At 41.7% G+C, this 23863-nt stretch overlaps 1 protein-coding gene across 7 annotated transcripts in view; it reads left to right on the top strand.

Moving 5' to 3' along the window:
- ttll7 (tubulin tyrosine ligase-like family, member 7) overlaps nt 1-23650 on the top strand; it is a 94907-nt gene extending 71257 nt beyond the window's left edge. For 3 of the 7 annotated variants that reach the window (XM_047375191.1, XM_047375196.1, XM_047375197.1), the window contains 7 exons: nt 1472-1606; nt 7151-7231; nt 12076-12236; nt 15203-15376; nt 17638-17744; nt 21625-21700; nt 23130-23650. In XM_047375191.1, the coding sequence (XP_047231147.1) occupies nt 1472-1606; nt 7151-7231; nt 12076-12236; nt 15203-15376; nt 17638-17744; nt 21625-21700; nt 23130-23250 (855 nt within the window). In that variant the 3' untranslated portion in view covers nt 23251-23650. Of the gene's footprint in view, nt 1-1471; nt 1607-7150; nt 7232-12075; nt 12237-15202; nt 15377-17637; nt 17745-21624; nt 21730-23129 lie in introns of all 7 variants that reach the window. The other 4 variants (XM_047375192.1, XM_047375195.1, XM_047375194.1 and 1 more) reach the window with 4 other exon arrangements.
- The last annotated feature ends 213 nt before the right edge of the window (nt 23651-23863 follow it).

Genomic DNA, 23863 nt, shown 5'->3' with positions numbered 1-23863 from the left:
GGTTTTTAAAGTGGAACTAAACCCTATGTAAAAGAATAACTCTGCCCCCAGACAAATTTTGAAAATTGCCACCAAAGTGGGCACGCCAAGTGCGGAGATGAGAGGAGGAGGTTAAGCAGGGTTGTGGTCAGACGGACGAGGGAAAGTGGCAGCTACCTTATTTTGGTACATTGAAACATGGAGAGTAAGCAGAGTGTTGCTGGTAGTTTTACCACAGATAGATCTTTTGAGGTCCCACCCCCTTTCATCACCGGAGGTGAAGAGAGACTTTATGGAGTTCAAGCTGGTGGCTGAAGGCGCTGACTCAGCGATGCCCAAAGTGGGTGCTGCTGCGGCAGTGGAGGAACGTTACGGGGGCATGTCTGAGTGAGATGTCGTTATACCCAAACACGGGGGCTGTGACGTAACCATGTATCAAGCTGAACCATTTGAATCAACAGGAAAATTCAACTGCAGTAATCACTGTTCAACCTTAAGAGGTCAGCACTAAGACAGTTTTAGGACAAATATTGCAGAATTAAACATGTTTACATGAAATTAAAAAAATTGCACTGTAACATAAAGATAGCACACTTATGAGCCAATTTAAACAGTTTATCTGCAAAGAAAAGTTAAGTTGATTTGGGGTTTAGTTCCTCTTTAAAGATGCATTTTAATGGTTTCTTTTTGCTTTTTTTCCAGGGTTGATAGAAATAAATGTTAATTAATTTTAAAAATAAGAATTCAGTGCAGCAAATTTAATGTAGATTTAGATATAATAGTTCAAATTTAGATATAGGTTCCAATATATACATACACCCACAATTGAATCTGTGAATTCAATAAGGGCCCAACTTTATTTTTTAAAGTTGAGGTTGGAATGGTTTTGTGATGTGAAGGTAAAAACACTTTATACTATGTGTAAGAAGGTCCCATCTTTCTTATATTTATGTATTTATTTTTGGCACTAACATCAGTGTTACATGTAAATTTGTCTTGACATGTAGGTGGCAACAGTGGTGATTCAAAATAATTGAAGAGGATTTGTCCTCTTCATGAATAAAGCCTTTGGAATTGCACCAGCCTTTGCATCTGCTAGAAAACAGCTTCCGATAAGCTTCTATTGAAAAGAGTGATCAAAAATCTAACCAGGATTTTGCCAAAACCTTGTTTACAGCTAAAAAACAGTACTTTCTCTTAACCTTTCTAACTGACAATTAACCTAATATTGCTATGGGGATGTATATTTGAGCCTGTATGTATAAGTTTGACCCTGTTTGGATTAGACAAAATCCACAACAATTTCCAACACTTGCACCTAATTCTTGTTCTTAAAATGCATTGCATTTGTCGTATAATTATTTCACCCTGGTTAAAGAATGGTTCAAATGCTGCATTATAATCTCAAAGTTAATACAACAGTCATGTCAGTGATGATATGTGTATGTATATAGTGTTGTTTTTTTTATTATTTGTTGTTTGCATATTTTAGGGTGACCCGCTGATAAACCTGAGGAGTAAGGAGCAAGAGGATGAACTGGTGCATCAAACCCTGTCAGCACTCACCGCCATGCGGATCAGGTTTCCTGGGAAAACCGAAGAAGAGGCCGAGGCAGTGCTAGATGAGGTGGGTACAAGATTTCTCAAAGCCAGGTAATTTATTTAATCTAATTTTATTATTTTCTGTTTTAAGATGGGCTAAAAAACAGGAAAATAACAAAAAGCAAAAGAAAAAAAATCAAGACAACCTTTGAGTTCCTTTTTTACCAGGTTTAGTTGTTCTGCAGCATAACTACAATTCACCTCCTCACCTCACTTTGCAATAGCCTGTCAGCTCAGACTTGTCCTCCACTGTATTTTAAATGACCCCAGCAACAGCTTGTCTTTGGGTTTCTGCCCCAATGCTATTCCCCACCAGTCGTCACTGCCACTTCCTTTGTATCTGCACAGAAAGGGGTCCTGCTAATTCCTATCTGTGTATACAGATGCACTGTTAGTAAAAGCAATGCTTGCATTCACATTAAAAAATTTACACAAACATTCTGAACATAAATAAAACTGACAGCAGATATGATGATGACCAAGAACACTTTTGTAATTTTGGTAGTTTACTGTTTCCAATTTTCTTTATGTATAACAATAGCTGCAATTTAAAAAAATATTTTAGTGCAACTTCGATATAGATGCATGTTTTAAATATTTTTGTCAATGCAAAGTTGGTAAAATCAGCTAGTAAAAAAGATCAAATTTATGCAAGTTGTATTTTCTAAAAGGCTAATAAAATAAGGTTCCCTGGGAAAGCTCATCTTGAATTTGTGAAGGAAAAGACACATCTATAATGTAAAAGCAGTGGGAAGGTGTCCACTCTGCTCTCTGTTAACTTGCCATTGACATTCTCAAAGTCTCTTCAGTGCCACCTTTCCAAGGGGCAGAATGGGCAGAAACCAGCCAGACTGTCTTCACAAGGATAAGTGACAAAAATACCACCATCTCGCTAAGCTGGCAGAATTTGTTCTTATGAGGATGCAAATGAAATATTACTGAAGACGCACACCTGGGCTTGTTCAATTATTACTCTGTGTCACGTTGGAGCTGAAGTGCAAGGTCTTCCGCACTTGACTCAATTATTTGTTTGCGTCACGTCATCTGCAAAAAGAAGAGACGAAATCCTCTGGTCCCCAAACCAGACCCCCTCCGGCCTTTGGCTGCGCCTAGAAATCCTGTCCATAAAAGTTATGAACAGGACCGGTGACAAAGGGCAGCCCTGCCGGAGTCCAACATGCACCGGGAACACGTCCGACTTAGTGCCGGCAATGCGAACCAAACTCCTGCTCCGCTTGTACAGAGACCGGATGGCCCCTAGTAAAGGGCCCCTGATTCCATACTCCTGGAGCACCCCCCACAGGGCATCACGAGGGACACAGTCGAATGCTTTCTCCAGGTCCACAAAACACATGTGGACCGGTTGGGCAAATTCCCATAAACCCTCGAGTACCCTGTAGAGGGTATAGAGCTGGTGCAGTGTTCCATGGCTGGGACGAAAACCACACTGCTCCTCCTGAAGCCGAGGTTCGACTATCGGCCGGATTCTCCTCTCCAATACCCTGGTGTAGGCCTTACCAGGGAGGCTGAGGAGTGTGATCCCCCTGTAGTTGGAACACACCCTCCGGTCAACCTTCCTATGTAGGGGGACCACCACCCCAGTCTGCCAATCCAGAGGCACTGTCCCCGTGTGCCACGCAATGTTGAAGAGGCGTGTCAACCATGACAGCCGCACAACATCCAAAGACTTGAGGTACTCAGGGCGGATCTCATCCAATCCCGACGCCCTGCCACCGCGGATCTTTTTAACCACCTCGGTGACTTCAACCTGGGTGATGAAAGAGTCCAACCCCGAGTCCCCAGCCTCTGTTTCCACCAGGGAATGCGTGATGGCAGGATTGAGGAGATCCTCGAAGTACTCCTTCCACCGGCGCGGCACGCTTGGCCCCACGGTACCCGTCAGCCGCCTCAGGAGTCCCACAAGCCAACCACAGCCGATAGGACTCCTTCTTCAGCTTGACACCGTGACTTACTGCCGGTGTCCACCACCGGGTTCGGGGATTGCCGCCGTGACAGGCATTGCAGACCTTATGGCCACAGCTACGGGCGGCAGCATCGACAATAGATGCGGAGAACATGGTCCACTCGGACTCTATGTCTCCAACATCCCTCGGAATCTGGTCAAAGCTCTCCCGGTGGTGAGAGTTGAATACATCCCTGGACGAGGGCTCCGCCAGACGTTCCCAGACCCTCACTATGCGCTTGGGCCTGCCAAGTCTGTCCGGCTTTCTCCTCCCCCAGCGGATCCAACTCACCACCAGGTGGTGATCAGTGGACAGCTCAGCCCTTCTCTTCACCCGAGTGCCCAAAACATGCGGCCGAAGGTCTGATGATACGACAACAAAGTCGATCATTGACCTCCTGCCTAGGTTGCCCTGGTGCCAAGTGCACTGATGGACACCCTTATGTTTGAACATGGTGTTCATTTTGGACAATCCGTGACTAGCACAGAAGTCCAATGACAAAACACCGCTCAGATTCAGATCGGGGAGGCCATTCCTCCCGATCACACCTCTCCAGGTGTCACTGTCGTTTCCCACGTGGGCGTTGAAGTCCCCCAGCAGAATAATGGAGTCCCCGGGAGGGGCACTATCCAGCACCCCCGACAGGGACACCAAGAAGGCCGGGTACTCCGCACTACCGCTCGGCCCGTAGGCCGAGACGACAGTCAGAGACCTATCCCCAACCCGAAGGTGCAGGGATATGACCCTCTCATCCACTGGGGTAAACCTCAACACTAGACGGCTGAGCTGGGGGCGACAAGCAAACCCACCCCAGCCCACCGCCTCTCCCCGTGAGCCACTCCAGAGTAGAAGAGAGTCCAGCCCCTCTCGAGGAGATGGGTTCCAGAGCCCACGCTGTACGTGGAGGCGAGCCCGACTATTTCTAGTCGATATCTCTCGACCTCCCGCACAAGCTCAAGCTCCTTCCCCCCCAGCGAGGTGACATTCCACGTCCCTAGAGCCAGCCTAAGCATCCAGGGATCGGGCCGCGGAGGTCTCCACCTTCGTCCGCCGCCCAATCCTCTTTGCACCGGTCCCTCATGGTTCCCCCTGCAGGTGGTGGGCCCACTGGGGGATGGTCTTGCGTCTCTCGTTCGGGCTTGGCCCGGCCGGGTCCCGCGAGGAGCATCCCAGCCACCAGGCGCTCTCCGACGATTCCCGACCCCAGGCCTGGCTCCAGGGTGGGACCCTGGCTCCGCCATACCGGGTGATGTCATGTGCCTCGATTTCGTAGTTGTCATGAGGGGTTCTTGAACCGCTCTTTGTCTGAACCATCACCTAGAGCCTGTTTGCCATAGGAGACCCTACAATTTAAGCCCCAGACAACATAGCCTCTAGGATCATTCGAGCACTCAAACCCCTCCACCACGTTAAGGTGGCGGTTCAAGGAGGGGACCTCAAATGTTCTTTCTGGGTAATCCTGTTGCCTGTGCACCTTTTCCAACACACTTTTTTCTTCCACTCAACCTCCCATTAAAATGTTTGGACACAGACCTCTGTGAACAGTCAGCTTTGTTAGCGATCATTTTTTGTGGCTTACCTTCTTTGTGGTCAATGATGTCTCCTAGACAACTGTCAGCAGTCTTCCTTATTGTTGTGTAGGCCACAAACGTTCTGTATTTAATCTGCATTCATGAGAAAATTTATTTTGTGTTTTCATTACATGTAAGCCATAATCATCAAAATTTACAGAAATGAACACTTGAAATATTTCACTATATGTGTAATGACTCTATATAAATGAGTTTATTTTTTTGATTTAAAAAAGTATTTAAAGAGACAAAATGTTGATCATCTAATTAATTGAGTTTAAGCTTTATTACATATTAAGCAGGACTTATCTAAACCTGCTCTGCACTGTCTGCATTTTATTTATATGAGATGAAATCTAAGGAAACATGGGACACATGAGTTTTTTGACAATCAACTTCACTTTTAGGAATATAAATTTCTCTAGTTTTTGTTGTATTAAATGATTCCAAAAATCTGTTTTCCTTGACATGACACTGACCTTCATCAGCAAAATAAGGATTTCAGGAGTTAATCATGATTATAAAATTACAACTTGCTGCATGTAACATACCGTTTCCAAAATGTTTTTATGTCTGCAGAATGTCTGGGTATGTCAGGGTTGTAAACGACAATTACCATAACACCTGTAGAGTAATGAGGAAGCGCCATGGAAACACAGCTGAGAGACTGCACATGTACTGTTGACTTCTTACCTCAGAATAGGAGTGTGGACTTAGCTTTTTGTATTTTGTTATAATTTAAACCTGAGGTTTAATTGGGCTTAATACATGTTTGTATCTGAGTAATTGGCTTCCGAATATTTCACTCAAAATCTCTGTCCTTTGTTGCACTCGGGGATCCACTGAGAGGGGAAATGTTTCATGAGCTTTTTTGTTTTCTAAAACTTGTACTAAAATAAAACACAATGTGAGAAGTTAGCTCACATCTTGCTTGGTAAAATAAAGAGAAATATAGCAGCTGAAGTTTTTTTGCTTTTTTTACAAGACTGTTTTAGAGATTACTGTATTGTGGAGATAAAAATGAAGATGTCCCTACGAAGCAAGACTATTGAATTCCAGGTGCACACTAGCAGTCAGGATTAAGCAAGTGGTTACAATACATCAAACCCACAAAAAGACGATTTAAAAAAATATATTGGACAACCAATCATATGTGGATTTGGGTGTGTGACAATAGAAAGGTAGATTGCACTGAAGCTTTCTACTGTGAGCCCTTTTGCAGGGGATTTAGCACCCTGTGTGACATATAAACACATCAGTGGGGAAGTGTGGGTTAAGTTAACTTCAGCATTGGGTGAAGGTTCAGAGACATTCTGTTGCTAAAACAGAAATACATGGGAGTAACCTGCACGGCTTGTACCAAAAACTATTTTTTCAACCTTACCCCCATAAATAGCATTAATTTCCAAACATTTCAGCATTTCACAAGGTTGTTGTAGTAAGACTCACTAATATAAAGGAGAAAATGTTTCTACTTCTGATGCCAGAAAGGAGTCTGACAGGGGTTTTTATAAAAGTTAACAATGCTTAAATGCTTTCCCTTGATTAGAGTATGAAGACAGGACTCTGAGAGCACTAACAACAAGATAACAAAACAGTTTGTGATGTGCTGCAGTAAACAGTCTGTCACCTTGTACTTTCCTGTGTAGCCTACTTTAATGTGCCAAATATTGTGCAAGCAACCCCATGTGTAATGGACCTGTCATGTTTGAACATGGAACTCTATCATAATGAGGACCGATTTGTAGAAGGCATGGAGGGATTAGAATAACCGACACACTTAGCCAGCAATGCTGCCGATTTCAGGCTTTGATAGGTCTTCCAGAAACAAGTCTATCAATGAAAGCATTGCTTTCATATTTTAATGGTTTTTCATTTCTTTACGTAAATACTTTGCTATTCTTTAACCTAATGTGTTGCTGGAGAGAATAAATATGAATACATTCCATCTCATGAAATGGTCTTTAATAAAATCTTTGCTTCTTATTTGTAAGCAGCTTTTTCAAAGCCTTAACACCAATACTCCCCGCACAGATTCTCGACAACTGGAAATACCATAAATCAAAGGTGGCATCTTATTGGTTGGTGAAGCTGGACTCGACCAAACAGCGTAAGGTGAGTCTCAAAGCAGTTTCCAAACTCAGCCTTGGCTTTTGTTTTATTGTTTTTGTTTTAGTCTTGTTAAAGTCCATCTTTATACTGTATACGTATGTCCATACAGTAACTGGTAAAAGTATTTACCCTGTTTTAACCCCAAGTTTTATTTCATACACCAGCACAGAGTAGAGAATGATTGAAAAGTGGAAGCAAGTTAATACATAGTTTTCCCAAATCTTTTTAAGAAATATAAATCTGAACAGTTAGGTGAGTATATGTTTTCACCGCCTTTACTTTGATACACCTAAATAAAAACCAGTGCCACTAGTTGCCTTCAGAGTTCACCTACAGGTCCTTCTCAAAATATTAGCATATTGTGATAAAGTTCATTATTTTCCATAATGTCATGATGAAAATTTAACATTCATATATTTTAGATTCATTGCACACTAACTGAAATATTTCAGGTCTTTTATTGTCTTAATACGGATGATTTTGGCATACAGCTCATGAAAACCCAAAATTCCTATCTCACAAAATTAGCATATCAATTAAAGGGTCTCTAAACGAGCTATGAACCTAATCATCTGAATCAACGAGTTAACTCTAAACACCTGCAAAAGATTCCTGAGGCCTTTAAAACTCCCAGCCTGGTTTATCACTCAAAACCCCAATCATGGGTAAGACTGCCGACCTGACTGGTGTCCAGAAAGCCACTATTGACACCCTCAAGCAAGAGGGTAAGACATAGAAAGAAATTTCTGAACGAATAGGCTGTTCCCAGAGTGCTGTATCAAGGCACCTCAGTGGGAAGTCTGTGGGAAGGAAAAAGTGTGGCAGAAAACGCTGCACAACGAGAAGAGGTGACCGGACCCTGAGGAAGTTTGTGGAGAAAGGCCGATTCCAGACCTTGGGGGACCTGCGGAAACAGTGGACTGAGTCTGGAGTAGAAACATCCAGAGCCACCGTGCACAGGCGTGTGCAGGAAATGGGCTACAGGTGCCGCATTCCCCAGGTCAAGTCACTTTTGAACCAGAAACAGCAGCAGAAGCGCCTGACCTGGGCTACAGAGAAGCAGAACTGGACTGTTGCTCAGTGGTCCAAAGTACTTTTTTCGGATGAAAGCAAATTCTGCATGTCATTCGGAAATCAGAGGTGCCAGAGTCTGGAGGAAGACTGGGGAGAAGGAAATGCCAAAATGCCAGAAGTCCAGTGTCAAGTACCCACAGTCAGTGATGGTCTGGGGTGCCGTGTCAGCTGCTGGTGTTGGTCCACTGTGTTTTATCAAGGGCAGGGTCAATGCAGCTAGCTATCGGGAGATTTTGGAGCACTTCATGCTTCCATCTGCTGAAAAGCTTTATGGAGATGAAGATTTCATTTTCCAGCACGACCTGGCACCTGCTCACAGTGCCAAAACCACTGGTAAATGGTTTACTGACCATGGTATCACTGTGCTCAATTGGCCTGCCAACTCTCCTGACCTGAACCCCATAGAGAATCTGTGGGATATTGTGAAGAGAACGTTGAGAGACTCAAGACCCAACACTCTGGATGAGCTAAAGGCCGCTATTGAAGCATCCTGGGCCTCCATAAGACCTCAGCAGTGCCACAGGCTGATTGCCTCCATGCCACGCCGCATTGAAGCAGTCATTTCTGCCAAAGGATTCCCGACCAAGTATTGAGTGCATAACTGTACATGATTATTTGAAGGTTGACGTTTTTTGTATTAAAAACACTTTTCTTTTATTGGTCGGATGAAATATGCTAATTTTGTGAGATAGGAATTTTGGGTTTTCATGAGCTGTATGCCAAAATCATCCGTATTAAGACAATAAAAGACCTGAAATATTTCAGTTAGTGTGCAATGAATCTAAAATATATGAATGTTAAATTTTCATCATTACATTATGGAAAATAATAAACTTTATCACAATATGCTAATATTTTGAGAAGGACCTGTAGTCCTCTTTGTTCCTCAGAGGGTTTTTAATGAACATTACTGAAAAAAGCAACATAAAAAGCAATAAACATAACAGACAGGTAAGTGATGAAGCTGTGGGGAAGTTCAAGGCAGGAGTTGGTTGTAAAAAAATATCCTAGGTTTTAATCATCTCACAGATCACAGTTCAATCTATCATTTGAAAGTAGAAAAATATGTCTCAAATACAGACCTACAAAGACATGCCATCCGTCTAAAGACATAGCCGTCCACCTGACTGTCCAGGCAAGGAAAGCACCAAGTTAAGCAGCCAAGAGACCTTTGGTAACTCTGGAGGGACTGCAGATGAGAGAATCAGCTCACAGGACAACTGCTAGTTTTGAACTCCTAAAATCTTGCCTTTATAGAATAATGGTAGAATGTGAGCTATTGCTAAAATAAACCATAATAAGTCCAATTTTATACCACATTCTTTGTCTTATCCAAGAGCAAGTGGTAAATCTAACAATTCTAGTAAAGGAACCCAGACATTCCTCTCCCCAGCGACCCTCTCCAGCTCATTATGAGGGATCTAAAGTCATTCCCAGGCTAGAAGGGATGCAGAGTCCCTCCAGCAAGTTATTGGTCTGCCCCAAGGCTTATTCCCAATGGGACTGGCCTGGAAAACCTCCAGAGGGAGGTGCCCAGGAGGGATCCTGATCAGATCTTTGAACTACCTCAATTGACTCCTTTTGATGTAAAGGAGCAGCAACTCTACTCGGAGCTCTCTTCAGATGACAGAGCTTTGCACCCTGTATCTAAGGATGAGCCCATCACACCTAACAGTAAAGTTTATTTCAGTTGATTGTATGCGGAATCTTGTTCCCTGGTCATAACCCATATCTTGTGACCATAAATGAGAGTAGGAACGTAGACGCATAGGTACATCAAGAGCTTCCCTGTCTGACTCAGCTTCTTCTTCCCCACAATGGACCGGAACATGTATTTGTACTTTAATTTTTTTTACTTGTTAAAAGTTTACAGAAACTTGTTGCTTTCCAACAGGTCAACAAACACACATTTAATGAAAAGACAAACAACTTAGCTTCTAAGCCTCTTTTCAATGAATTTAGGAAAAGCAAAGATTACAAACCAGATTCCCAGGTTCTGAGAACAAAGTCAGCTCTGGGTAAATGTAGCATTTTTAGAGCAACTATTTGGTGTCTCCAGGCATGTAGACAGTAAAAACTTTAAAATTAAAACTTGTGTTGTTTATGTACATCAGTTAAGACCAAAATGGCTTTCACTGTTAACAAATCTGATTAGTTTGAGTGTAAGTTAATTCATAATTGGATTAGTTTGCCTTGTATAAAACTGAAGCCTTATTTTAAAACCTGCTGTCACCTATTTACATGTATCCTAAAAGGTTATTTTAAAGACCAGTTTGGTTTTGGGCAAGTTTAAATCTTTGCTTTTAGTTACAATATATTATAGTCTTAGAAATGTCTCAGAAATAATGCTTCGTTTTTTTGATGTTTGGTCAGAAAGAGTTCAGACACAAATCAGCAAGATATGTTAGGTCTGAAAGTGTTAAAATTGGGGCACATTTATCTTTTGACATCTGTATAAATGACCTGTCTCTGCTTTTGCTGTCAGGACTAATGTCGCCCTGCACAGAAAGTACATTGTTAAAACCAGCGAACATGACAAAATGTCAAGGCGCCTACCTATTTCTGTGAAAGCTTTTGAACAACTTTTAAAACACACACATAAAATCACTAAATCAAACTTAAGAGAAAAAGAGAGCCAAAAAAAAAAAAAACACAACAAACATGAAGATCATTACCATGTAGGACCATGAGAGGTAGATCTGCCAAAAACGATGTAAACAAAACAGAAGAGGGGACAAGACATGAAATGGCATCCAGTAGGCGTGTCAGTAATGATGTGATCTCTCAGCTGCTGCTTTCTGCACCGCTGTGCTCAGCTGTGGGCCTCGGTGGCGTGAGCTCATGTTTATTTGGAGTGAAGCAGCCTAATGAGCAGCAGGCAGAGGTCAGGAACGTAGCACCCACCGCTCTGCCGTCTGATTACCATACCAAAACATATCTGTGTGTTTACTCATCTATCAGTTTGTTTGAGAGCGCAAGCATTACCCCGTTCGCCTCATGCTGCTGTGGGGAAGTTTCACTTCTTTTGCATCGAAAACAAACACACACACATATGCGCGGATGCACAGACGGACAAGCACTTCAGTAATGAGGAGCGAGGAATCAAAGTCAAAAGAGCCTCAGCACTGCTCATAGCTAGGATAAAAAGAGGAAGAAAAGGGAAGAAATAGAAGGTTGGGAGGTGGGAAGGGATGGGATGGGAAAAAGGAAGAGGGAGAAGATGGAAGCCTGGTGCAGGTGCCTGTAGACCGCCCGGGAACTTCTGACACCTTATCTCCAAGACTGACAGTGGTGCAGCAATTAGCCCTCTCCCAGGCTCTCCACTGTCTGCCCCAATGCTTTTTGTCCTGCATGTAGCTCAGCCTCACACACACAAAGAAGACATTGGCTTCATTTCTTTGCATGGAGACTTCTATAAAAACACTGACAAAACTGCTCAAATAGTCAGCCCACAGTGTAAAATTTGATTAAAGTTTTTCTTCTGTTTGTTTGTGTTGTTAAATATGCATTTTTCACTGGATTTATTCATAAATGCAAGCTTGCTCTTTGTCGGTGAGCGAATTTGGAAGCCTCTGTGATTGCTAATTTCATAGGAAGATCAACAAGAAAAAAATAGGAAGAAATTGCAATTGGAAGAAATGCCAAGTTCCGCATGTAAATTAGAAACGCAATTGTCTCTTTTATTGCAATAAACATTTCTCTTGTCAGTACAACTTTGAACTTAAAGTGACTTTTTTTCTCTTCATTTCACACTTATTTTCTAACTGCCTCAGGTGTTGGACATCGTTCGTACAAACGTCCGCTCAGCCCTGCAGCGGATCTGGAGGGAGCCAGATGTGGAGAGCCTGCACCTCTATCGGCTTTTCAATCGCATCTTCAACCGATTGTTGTGGAGTCATGGCCAAGGCCTTTGGAACTGCTTCTCCAACACCGGGTAGATCATCTGATCTTGATTAAAGCTGTGTCTTTAAATGAGTTTGGGTCAAATTAACAAAGGAATTGGAGATAAAATCTTAAAATTATACTGAACAGAAAAAATGTTCCAAATACACTGTCCTTCAGAATTATTGGCATCTCTGTTAAAAAGCCTTAAAATTATTTCATTTTATATCATCACACTGTAAAAAATTTATTTTTAATATCAATTATTTTATTTAGCGGGATGAAGAAAAATCCTCTTTGCAAAGAATTTTTCCACCTGAATCTGATCTTTGACAAGTCCGCTTTGCACAGTCTCTCTAGATCCTCTAGAATCTAGGGTACTTTCTTGTGTAATCTGTATGATTTAGGACTGAGGACTGATATATTCATAAAAAAGGTTGATTTTGAATCTTGTAAACTATTTTTGTGTTGATTTAGCCATGTGTCTTGCTGAAAGGCCCAATGGTAACCTGTTTTCAGCATTCTGAAACCTGAGGTTCAGAGAGTTCATGATCCCATGCACTCTATTAAGTCTCCCAGGCTCTTTGGAAGAGAAACAAACCCACAGCATCACAGATCCTCCACCATACTTAACAGAGGTGCATTTTTTGTTTCACTCCAGACTCACATGAAGTATTTGTAGCAGAAAACTTTGGTCTCATTCGACCAAAGCAAGTAGTTCCAATTAAAATTACAGTAGCATTTTAAAAAGTCCTCATGTTTATATTTAACATGGTAGGACAGAAAAAACAGCATGCCTCTGGCACCTGGCATGCCTCCCAAATAATCATTTGGCATGTAGATAGCATGTAATGGATGTTATGGAGACATGGTCCTCAAATGTCCGTCTTTGCTGCAATGAGCTTTGGATATTTTTTACCTCCCTTGTCGTTTTCATCACTGGGGGTGGTGGCAAGAAAGTAGGCTTCATGTCCAGCCTTGCTTGTCACAGGTCCACTATTAACTTTTTAACACAAGCTCTGGCTGTAGATATGGGCCAGTTTACATGACTATATATTTTCTTGTTGCTTACTTACTACTTATGAAAATTAGCACACCTGATTAAACATTACCTAAATGGCATCTTCTCTTGTTTTATCCATTTTCAGAGTATCTAAGAAATTATTCTGTCATGTCATATTCATACGCAACGAAAACAGGAAATTCTGAATTGCTAACAAAAACAATATCCACACTGTTCAACTTAAATAAATGTCAAGTAGCAAATAATAAAAACATAACTTGCATTTATTTTATAGAGATAGTATGAAATGGTTTAGACATGAGATGAAATAGTGTGATTTTGTGTTATAACTTGTAGCAAGACAAAACAAACAAAAGAACTAAACAAAATACCAAAAACCATGAATGGATTTTAATCCCCTGCAGTCAACAGAAACAAGCCTTTACGCTTCAAGCCAATTACCATTTCATTCAGTGCATCACTCTTCCATCCATATAACTAGAGGCTCATACACCAACCAGTTTCCCCATGCCTGTGAGCCCTCCATTCATCAATTAACCAGTTTTTACTGACAGCAGGAACAATTTGGCATTTCTGTCAGTGTGACTTCAGAAAAAAAATTCTGGCTGAAAGATGGAGATGTAGAGTGACTGACAGACCAAGCAGACCCCACTGCACTCTCTCCACTTAAACCGGGCCTAATCAGGGCTTATTCACAGGTGAGAACAGGAAGAAAGAGGAGAGAAATGGAATTGGGTAGGAGGTGAATGAAGGCCTCTTAAATTCAAGCTGTCATTTGATACTCTGAAGTCTTCTTATAGTTTATTTTCTATTAATATTTACCTGAAATTAAAGGAGGAGTTCCCTTTTTTCCACAAGGAGCTTACAAGCACCTTTAATCAGACAACAAGCAGAAAGACTCAAATATACCACCCTGACATGCAGACAGCTGCTGAACTGTCGGCTTTTCATCTCTTTTGAGATAAAGGTGTGACCTTCTCACATCTCCTCCTCTCCATATCCTTTACAATTCAGTTGTTCGCTGCCGTGTTCCCCTTGGCACAGAGGGCTCAGGGGGGGGTAACTCGAGTCGCCATCCACAGCTCCTCACTCTGCTCTCCTGCATCCTTCGGAGTCCTAATTGAGGGCGGGTGTGGAAGGGAGCAAGCAGGTGACAGAGATGGAGTGGTTGATAAGTGAAGGGGGAGAAAAAGACTCACTTGATGACTGAGAGAATGTGGAAAGTGATTGAAAAGGAGACTTTGTTTAAAATGGCAGGGATTGGGTGGAGAGAAATTAGCCTGCCAGAATTAGCTTAGCCAAGACTGCATCCCCCCCTAGTTTTGTCTTTGTCTGATCACAGCATGGCCCTGGATGATACAGCTAGCTCTGTAGCCTATTGCCTGACCCCCTCCGTTCAACGTGGCACGCCCTAACATGGAAGAACCCAACAGGGGGCTCCGTATCACGCAGAGACAGTGAGGCGGTTACTGCTCCAAAAGCACCCTCTAAATCCAGGGTGAAGACCCCCTCCTTGCTCCTCTCTGTCTCTTGTTTGATATTTTATCTGAGGGACTTAACAACAATCAAACAGCCCAGCAGCTATTGTGGGAAATGAATTCAACAGGCTTTAAAAAGGACCTAGGCAGAGGAGAATGGAAACACACAGTTTTAAACCCTTTCAGAGGAAGCACGTCCCACCTCCCAAGGAGCGAAGAGGGGAAGACATCAAAAGTACCCCCTGGGGTTGTCTGTCTCAGTTGTTGAAACTCCCTCACAGTCAGGGGTATGTCTGGGATTGTTAGGAGGGTTAACTGTACTTGGATTTGTTTCATCCATCCTCTGGGTTTTTACCCATGTGTCTGTAGATTTTAGAGTGTATGCAGATGTGTTTGTACTCATCTAAAGTGAAAAGGTTAATGTGTGTGGTCATAATGCATACATAAATAACATAAAAGTCAGATTTTTCTGGTATGTTTGTTACCTGTGTCTTAACTGGGCTCTCTGCTCTCCAGCTCGTCATGGGAGACCATCTTCAGCAAGAGCAGCGAGGTGGTGTCCCCCCAGGAGCTGCAGTGCTGTCGGCGACTTGTCCAGCTGTGCCGGGACTGCCTGTTGGTCGTTTACAAGTTTGTCTCAGAATCACGTGGCTCTTTGATGGGACTCGGTCCTGAATGGGATGACACAAGGTAAAAAGGGCTTTCAAATGTTTTTCACATTTCACATTACTGAGTAGTTTTTTGTAAGCCTTTCTGAATATTTCTGGTGCATCATGAAGACCAAGGAACACAGCAACCAGGTCAGGGAGTAAGTTGCAAACCTGCTAAGAAATGGTCATCCACTTAAATAGACAGGACGAGCAAGGAGATATTTAATCAGAAAAGCAGCAAGAGACCCATGGTTACTCTGGAGGAGTTGCAGAGATTCACAGCCCAGTAGGAGAATTTGTTGACAGGACAATTATTAGTCAGGCACTCCAGTCTGGCAGAAAGTCATTGTTAAAAGACAACCATAAGGCATCCTGTTTGCAGTGCGCAAATGTGCAATATGGTGCTTTGTTCAAATGGGACCAAAATTGAACTTTTTGACCTACATGCAAAACCTAGTGTCCGTTTTTAAACACACTGCACATCCCACCGAACACGCTTTCCTGACTGTGATACAAACTTATGGCAGCATCATTCTGTGGGCATGCTTTTCTTCAGCAGGGACAAGAAAAGCTGGTCAGAGTTGATGAGCCAAAAAAACATAATAAAAAAAAACTAGATATATTTTCATTACACCTTCAATGCCTATTGTCAGAGACAATAAAATCATTTTAAAATTTGGACTTTGAGTCAGTCCAATAATTAAAAAAATGGTGCAATATATTAATGTTTCTAGAGTCATTTAGGATGCAGCAATTTGGATGAGCTGCTGTTGTCTACAATAGTCTAACCTACAATGGACAAACTGCACTTTTTCTATGTTCTGTTTTGACAGGAAAACATTATTTCTTACAATGTTTATAGAATGGCTGATTCAATATTACTCTGTATTTGGTTGTTAAAATTAGCTGTCAGTCAAAAACTACATGTAGGTTCCTGACATGCTCTCTAGTTTTTAGCCTAACTGAATCGAGCTAATCTCTAAACTTATTTTGGACCCCTCCAAAAATATTACCTTTATTTTCACATTAAATATTTTCACATTAATTTTAACATTTATTTTCACATTAAGAGAAAGCCAAAATAAGTTCTGGCTTTCTCTTTGACGAAAATTGTTAATAAGACATAAACATACTCTCGTGTTTTAGTTTATAGTTCAATAAAGTGTAATACTAAGCCTGAACAGAAAAAAGCAGGTGGAAAATGAATGAAACTGCACCTAGCACACCAGTACAAATCACACTCAAAGACAGTCATTGGTAATGGCATTGATCATATCATAACAAAGCAATATTGGGTCTTTGTATTCGCAAGCCCTACCCTACAGCCAGAAACATTACATCACCTGACAATCCCAGATGTCCTGTGTCCAGCTCATTACGCTGTATCCTGCAGGTGGTTTAATGCTGTGGCTTGAAAAAAACACTGTAAAAATAAATCACTTAATAAACACAACACAGAGGCAATGAATGAAGGAACGCCGCAGTGCTGAACATGAGTAAAGATAACAACCCTGATGAATATTTATTTTGGTGTTTTAATCTGATATTTAGGTCAAAGTGGAGTGTTCATTAAAGGATTCCAAACCCCACAAGTGCCAAGTAATAAATGCCCTTTAGAAAGCACTGACAAACACAACGCTGCGATGCAGCTATCATCATTAAACCTCTTTCAGGAAACATTTCCGCTTCTCCCACTCCCCCCAAATGGAGCCTCGCAGCTATCCTCTTCTTCATGCAACCGCCGATAAAACAAACAAGCAAAAATCAGCCTCATTCTATTTTTAACGCTGATCGCCACAGGGGACAGCGGCTCAGGTTTGGAATGAGTGAACTTTTAAATCACACATGCTGTGGGCCCGTCAGACAGGGCGGGAGCCTAGTTGGGAGCGGGGAGAGAGAGCGTGCCGTTAACAGGAAATAATGGCCCACAGATTAGCGCTCAGGTTAGCCCGGGGCCCCTGGAGGCCTTCTTAATTCAATTAGAGCCCAGATGAGTCTGAGCAGCAAATGACCTTACGAGACAGAGCTTTTTTTTTTTTTTTTTTCCTGCGGCCTCACTTTACATCATTCATAAGCCTTGCACATATTTTACCAAGCCCTTAGCTGTTAAAAAGTACGTGGTGTTTTTATGCTTTATCTTTTGTGACGTTGTTTTACAACGTGAATGCAAATATGTTCTCAATTTGATCTGATCATACTCAGAACCACATGTTTGCTGAAGGTATCCTTTTGGATATCTTTAAGCTTGCATTTGTCTGTCTCTCCTTATTTCTTCTGTCTGTATATCTCTGTATAAAAAAGCTTTCCATTTGCTGCTGGACCAACCTCCACCCATGGCTCCCCTCCTGCTGCTGTCGCTGCTGCTTCCTCTACCTCCTCTTCTTCCGTCTCTTCGCCCCTCAGCTCAGGTCTCTATTTGGTTCAGTACCCCCTCCATCCTGTACCAATGCCTCTTCTCACTGCTTTCTGTTGGTGCCACCTCTTCACCATTGCAATGAAGGCCTGATCCAACTTGCCCAAAGATGGTTGCTTTGGCTGCAGAACCAACAGTCTGGCATGATGTCCTTCTCCTTCTCTTATTAGCATCAAAGTAGCCATGTTGAGATTATAATAGAATGATAAGGCAGCTTAATGATTATGTTGCTTTCCCAAAACTTCCCGAAACTGTATTCCAAAGGAAAAAAAGGAGAAGAAATCACATTCAGACTGTTTGGAGCAGTTTCGGTCAACACTGCAAACATTCAGCCTGTTTGCAGCACATCACTCAAGTGCCACAATGTCTTTCACACAATGATTTAATCAAGAGCATCCTAATGTAGCCTGAGTACATTTTAAGTACAAGTGCCTCAGTGGGAACTGAGAGCTTCACCTGCACCACATTCGTGCAATGATCAGCCTTAGCACCACTCTCTTCTTTTCACAGGATTACAGGAAAAAGAAGTTTGGTTTACACCGTGTGGTTTACAGTTCCACGGCACAGTGGCTCACATCTCTCCATCTGGCATGCGAAGGGCTGCACACAAGCCACCGCCGACACTTAAGATGGCTGAGAAGCAATTAGGATTTTATTTTCTCATTGATGCATATGCATAACATGACAGGATAAACTATGTGGATGCGAGTGTGTGTGGGTGTGCATGCTCATCTCCTGTGCCGTGACCCAATAGTGATCCCTCTTTCTAGACACTTTAGTTTACTTCTTGAGCTGTGTTTACATCCAAAAGACCAAGTGACTGCATAAGAGCTATGAAACCATAATCTCGCTCACAATGGACTCCTGTCTGCATTTTTTTTTTGCTAAAAATGTGGATTATATTTTACATTTAAATTACCTTAGCAAAGTCCAAACATAAACAACCAAGCATAAACCTCATCATGAACATGTTGAGCTTGAAAAAGTAAACCTATGCTCCAGTGGAAGTGTATTAAATGCTTCTGAAAGGCTGTTTTGCTGAAAATGGAAAAAGGACACAGGTGTTTTTCATTTCCACGTGAATTACCTTTCAGCTTTACCAGCTCACAACATGATCTTATACGAAAGAAGCAGTGGTTTGCCTTAGAAGGCAGCAACGTCCGGGGCTGTGAAATGAAGCCATATGGCTCACACAGCGAGTTGGTTTCTGTAGACGCCATGTTTTGACGCCAAACTTTCATCAACAAGAAGCAGTGGTTTTGTGAGGTACATATTCAAATAATCACAAGGGTGCCATTTTTCTTATTCTTTTTTTTTTTAACTAAGTTCTTACGGAGTGCAAAGATCACAGCCTTAAACAGCAGTCAAAAAGCAAAGGGTGACACCCTCTGTTTTACATTTTATCATGCTACAACCTTTTTTGGTGATAGATTAACACAAAGTGCATAATTGTAAAGTGGAAGAGAACAGATACATGGTTTTAGAAAACTGTACAAATAGAAATAGAAAAAGTGTCCCATTAATTATGTATTAATCCCCTTTCACTTTGGTACCCCTAAATAGATACCAACCAATTGCCTTTAGAAGTCTTAAAGACAAACATAGCAGAGAAGTTTAAATTAGTTTTAGGTTTTAAAACAATAGCTGTCCAGAGTTGATTGGAAGATCAAGATAACTTGTTAGAGGCTGCAAAAGACTTGAGCCTGGGGCACGGGTTCACCTTCCTGCAAGACAGTGACCCTAAACATACAGCAACTGCTAGACTTGGTTCAAGGAGATACTTTTACTTGGTATTGTAGACTCCGGCCTTACTTCATTCCTTCAAAGTTGGCTTTCCCCTCATGTATCCAACGTTTAGCAAACAGATTAGCTCTCCTTTTTGCAGCATTTGGTGCGGGTGAGAGTTTATTAACTGGGGTCCACAGGGTTTCCATTGTTGACCACAACTGCCTGCTCCTGTTCGAACATACCACTTCTGTGTGAAGAGCTCTGATCAAGTGTGTCAGAAGCCTCATGAGCTGGAGGACCCTTAGTGGACCTGTGTGGGCTGATGAGAAGAAGTAGCCGAATAACCTTACTAATGACTTTCTTGTTAAGCCTGGAATTACTGCCAATACCAAAAAACTAATTTTCTCATGATGACAAAAGTTTTCAAATGCTATTAACTTTCATTTGTCTGAAAAGTGTGGCAGTAATTAGAGCTAATTAAGGTGCTGAGCTCAACGTGGGCAGCGGGTAACCTTCGAGCCTCCTTATGCCTCTTGGTTTTTGATTGTGTCCGCTATCATTGCAATTTCCCCATCTATCCTTAGTCATGGTATTTTCTTTTCTCTGGCCTTCTCCTAATACACCATGGCATTCACCTCCTGGTAGATGACTGGAGAGCAGCCTGTCAGGAGGTACTGTAGTTTATAGCAACTTTCCAACTATAGATTGGAGCTCATCTGTCTCCATTGATGGATTCAAGCAAAAGCACAAGTGCATGAACAGGCCTCCCCCTCTGGCTTATGAGCGCACATATAGTTGCCAAGGCCCTCTTCGTGATCAAAAGAAGGACGAACCTGGAAGATGCCGAATAAGGCTCCAATTAAATGTAGCCTGCAGAGACAGCAGCGGCTTGGACGTATGAGGCGCCCCGCCTTGCCCACATTTCACCACTGCTAGAGTGATTCTTTCTAAGCGCTGAATATTCTCAAAGTGAATTGCAGAGGAGAGGCGATCAACACACACTCAGCCCCACATGAATGTTCAATATTTGATTTCTTTCTTTCTTTCTTTCTTTCTTTCTTTCTTTCTTTCTTTCTTATCCGCACCACGCAGACTGATGTCTGCCACTTTATTGAAGGACGCGACAGAATATGTGGAGCAGAGCGAAGGGGAAATACACACAGAAAACAAGGCAAAACTCAATTAATGGGTGACATTTAAATCCCAATATGAAACCATTTATTGCAGGGTAAAAATTATGCACTTTAAGGTACATAAGAGAAGGATATTTGAAAGACTGAAAGCCGAACTTCCCACCTTTGAGGAACGCGAGTGGAAAACGTTAAGAACAAGTGTTACACTGAGCCATTGTTCACCCAGTTTGGGCTTAGATGAAGACTATGTGCTTGAGGGATCCGCACAACCCACTTGAAGCTGCTTTAAGGACACTCATTGGACTAAATCAATTTAATATGAATCCCCTCCTAACTCTCTTGGGTTTGAGGCTGTGTTGAAACGAATGCCCTTAGCGATGTTTTACTTTTTTTTCCTCTCCTTTTTCTTCTTCTTTTCCTTTCCAGTCGACTTCAGGAGAAGCTGCTCAGCTAATTTGTCCAAGAGCTATTTCACAAGAAACGAGAGCTGTCAGAGAAAAATGTGCTATCGCTACACATGCTTTAAAGAAGATATTATTCCTCCGCTCTAATCCTCAGCCCCAGTGGGTTCCTTTTGATTAGATTGTCACATCTTAAACACTTCCACAGGGAGCTCCTTCTTGTGACCATTGTACTTGTTTAACTAAACGAGCATTAGATGTATTTTTTCTTAAACAAAGATCCTCTCTGAAAATGTTAAAAATAGGGTCACTGAATGTATAACTTAATGAGATGAGTATTCTGGAAAAGCCCCTAGATGTAAATCACTGCTCATTCTGATCAGAGTGGACAAGTTTTAAAACTTCCCATCTCATGTGTTTTAAGCAAGTACCCCAACATTTGCCTAAGCTTCAGTTAACCCTGCCCAGGGTTTCTGATCACCTCATCTGACATTGCTCTGACAGCCATATCTAACTCATTCAAAGCAACCAAGGCAGATGAGAGAAGGGTCTAGAACCCCTATCCCCACAACTCCTTGACTCTATCTCAACCTGACACTGGTCTCATTCTCAGGTACTGGAACGCTGTTAGCAGGAGCTGCCTCACTGCTCTGTCTCGGTGGAAGGTGTCATAGAAAAGTCTTAGAAAGGTACTGACGTCTATGCCTCGGAACAATAGGTGAGGATTTTCTGTTCCTGATATTAGAAAATTTAAGGGTCAAATTATAGAAAAGATAAAAAATAAACTGCCCCAAAAGACAGTAAAGGATCACAGTTTATTACTCCTACAGCCCATGCATAGTTAATCAAAATAAAAAGACTGTAGAGAAGTGCTCTCTATATTTAATATTTATTACAATATGCTAATCAATTACTTAGTTTAAATGCAGAAAATTATTTATTTTGTTTTATTTTCAGGTATTTTAATTTATTGAACATTTGTCCCCTTCAAAATTTTGTCTGTCTTTAATTTTGTCACACTTCAGAGTGTAATATCAGACAAAGATGACCTGAGTGAAGACTAAATTAAGGGGAATAAGCTATCAAAAACCACCTAGCCCAAAAGCAAAACATCATGCTCCAGTTTAAAGAAATTCAAGAACAGACTGACATTGGTCAGTCTGGAAATGATTGCAAAGTCTTTGCTAAGGTTTTGATACAGCAGTGAAACATAGGGAGAGAGACTTTATTAAAAAAAAAAGAAAAATGGAGCTGTGGTGATCCTTTCCAGGAGTTCCTGGCCTACCAAAACTACTCCAAAAGGGCATTGAGGATTCACCCAAGATGTCACAAACAGTCCAAGTTGCCTCTGTTAGGATCAGTGTTTATGATTCATGAATGACCATACAAAAGTGTTTTAAGGATAAAACCGCTACTGACCAAAATTAACCCAAAGTCAAAGCTGAAATGCTGTGGCAGGATCTTGAACATGAACAGGCAGTTCATTTTCAAAAAAATGCCATTCTGTTAAAATATTTTTTTTAAGAAGAGTGGGCCAAAATCCCTCGACAATGATGTAAGTGACTTGTTGCCAGTTTCTCTAAATTATTCCTTCTTGTATTTCCCTTTGTATTTACCCAGGTTATTTTTGTCTGATATTAAAATTAGTTTGATGACCAGAAACGAATGTGACAAAAAAAACTAATGAAATCTGTAAGAAGTCAAACACTTTTTCACTGCACTGTACATTAGAAAGAAGTTCAACATTGCCTGGTATTTTTAAAGACAAATGAAATATAATGGTAATGGTAATGGTATATATTTTTACCTGTCCCTCACAAAATGCTTGTTATCAAAAGAATTTCAGTCTTTAAGTTCTAGATTTTCCTTTTTCTTATTAGGGAAGGCTAAGGAGTGTCAAAATATCATGACATCACCGGCCATTATTAAAACTGAACTGAGCAAATGAAAATGGCCATAAATGATCGAGTCAATATATGAAAAGTGGGCAATATGCCATCTCAGTGCCTACCAAAGCGCCCCGACCTCTAAATTGTGACCTTTGCTAGACTAATCCTCTCATTATGTTCATCCTTTCCCCCTAATCCCTCCATCCTTCGTTTGTGTCCGTCTGTCCAGGTACCTGCTGCCAGTGACCTCCCAGTTCATCATGAAGTGGCCTTCGTCCAGCTTTGGCCGCGTCTCCTCGGCCATGCCACGCTCCCGCAGCCTTTTCGCCGCCAGGATGGACCACCTCTGAGGTCATCGTGGCAAGCCTGGCTGCCAAAACCTCGCCTTTTGACCTCAGCCTCCTCCCCACCTCCCACCTCTTCCATGACTCTTACCCAAGCCAAACTCAGATCGTAGTAATCCCAGTATGGATGTGAATTCAAGGCAGCTCTGGACACTGGGTGGGGCCTCAACCCATCCCAATCGCCCTGTGGAAGATCAACAAAGAAATGCTGGGCCACTCGGGATTACTGTAATTTAGTTTATCTTGTTCAGACCAGCTAACCATTCCTTCCATCCCTCCCTCCAGCACCAGTAATACCAGAGGGTGGCTTTACTTCTCTGTCTTCATTGTAACAGCTGTATTATATTTCACTGTACAGTTTCAAGTCATGGTACTGTAAAATAAAGATTTAACAATGAATAAACAATGCAAGATTTATGTAACTATTTATTTTGTAAGGTATTTCACAAATGCAGTGAGTGCGGCTGCAGAAAACAGCCTGGGAATAACATCAACATAGCTTTGATCCATTTGTTGTAAAAAGCTTATTTTTTGCTGTCCCTAATTAGTAATTTTATTTCCGTATTCAGATTGTGATTTATTTCAGAACTTATATCAAATGGTTTACGTTAATAATTGT

Source organism: Girardinichthys multiradiatus, chromosome 9 (assembly GCF_021462225.1).
Source record: "Girardinichthys multiradiatus isolate DD_20200921_A chromosome 9, DD_fGirMul_XY1, whole genome shotgun sequence".
Lineage (NCBI taxonomy): Eukaryota > Metazoa > Chordata > Actinopteri > Cyprinodontiformes > Goodeidae > Girardinichthys > Girardinichthys multiradiatus.
Note: the sequence above shows the minus strand (reverse complement) of the source record. Positions and strands in the feature narration are given on the sequence as shown.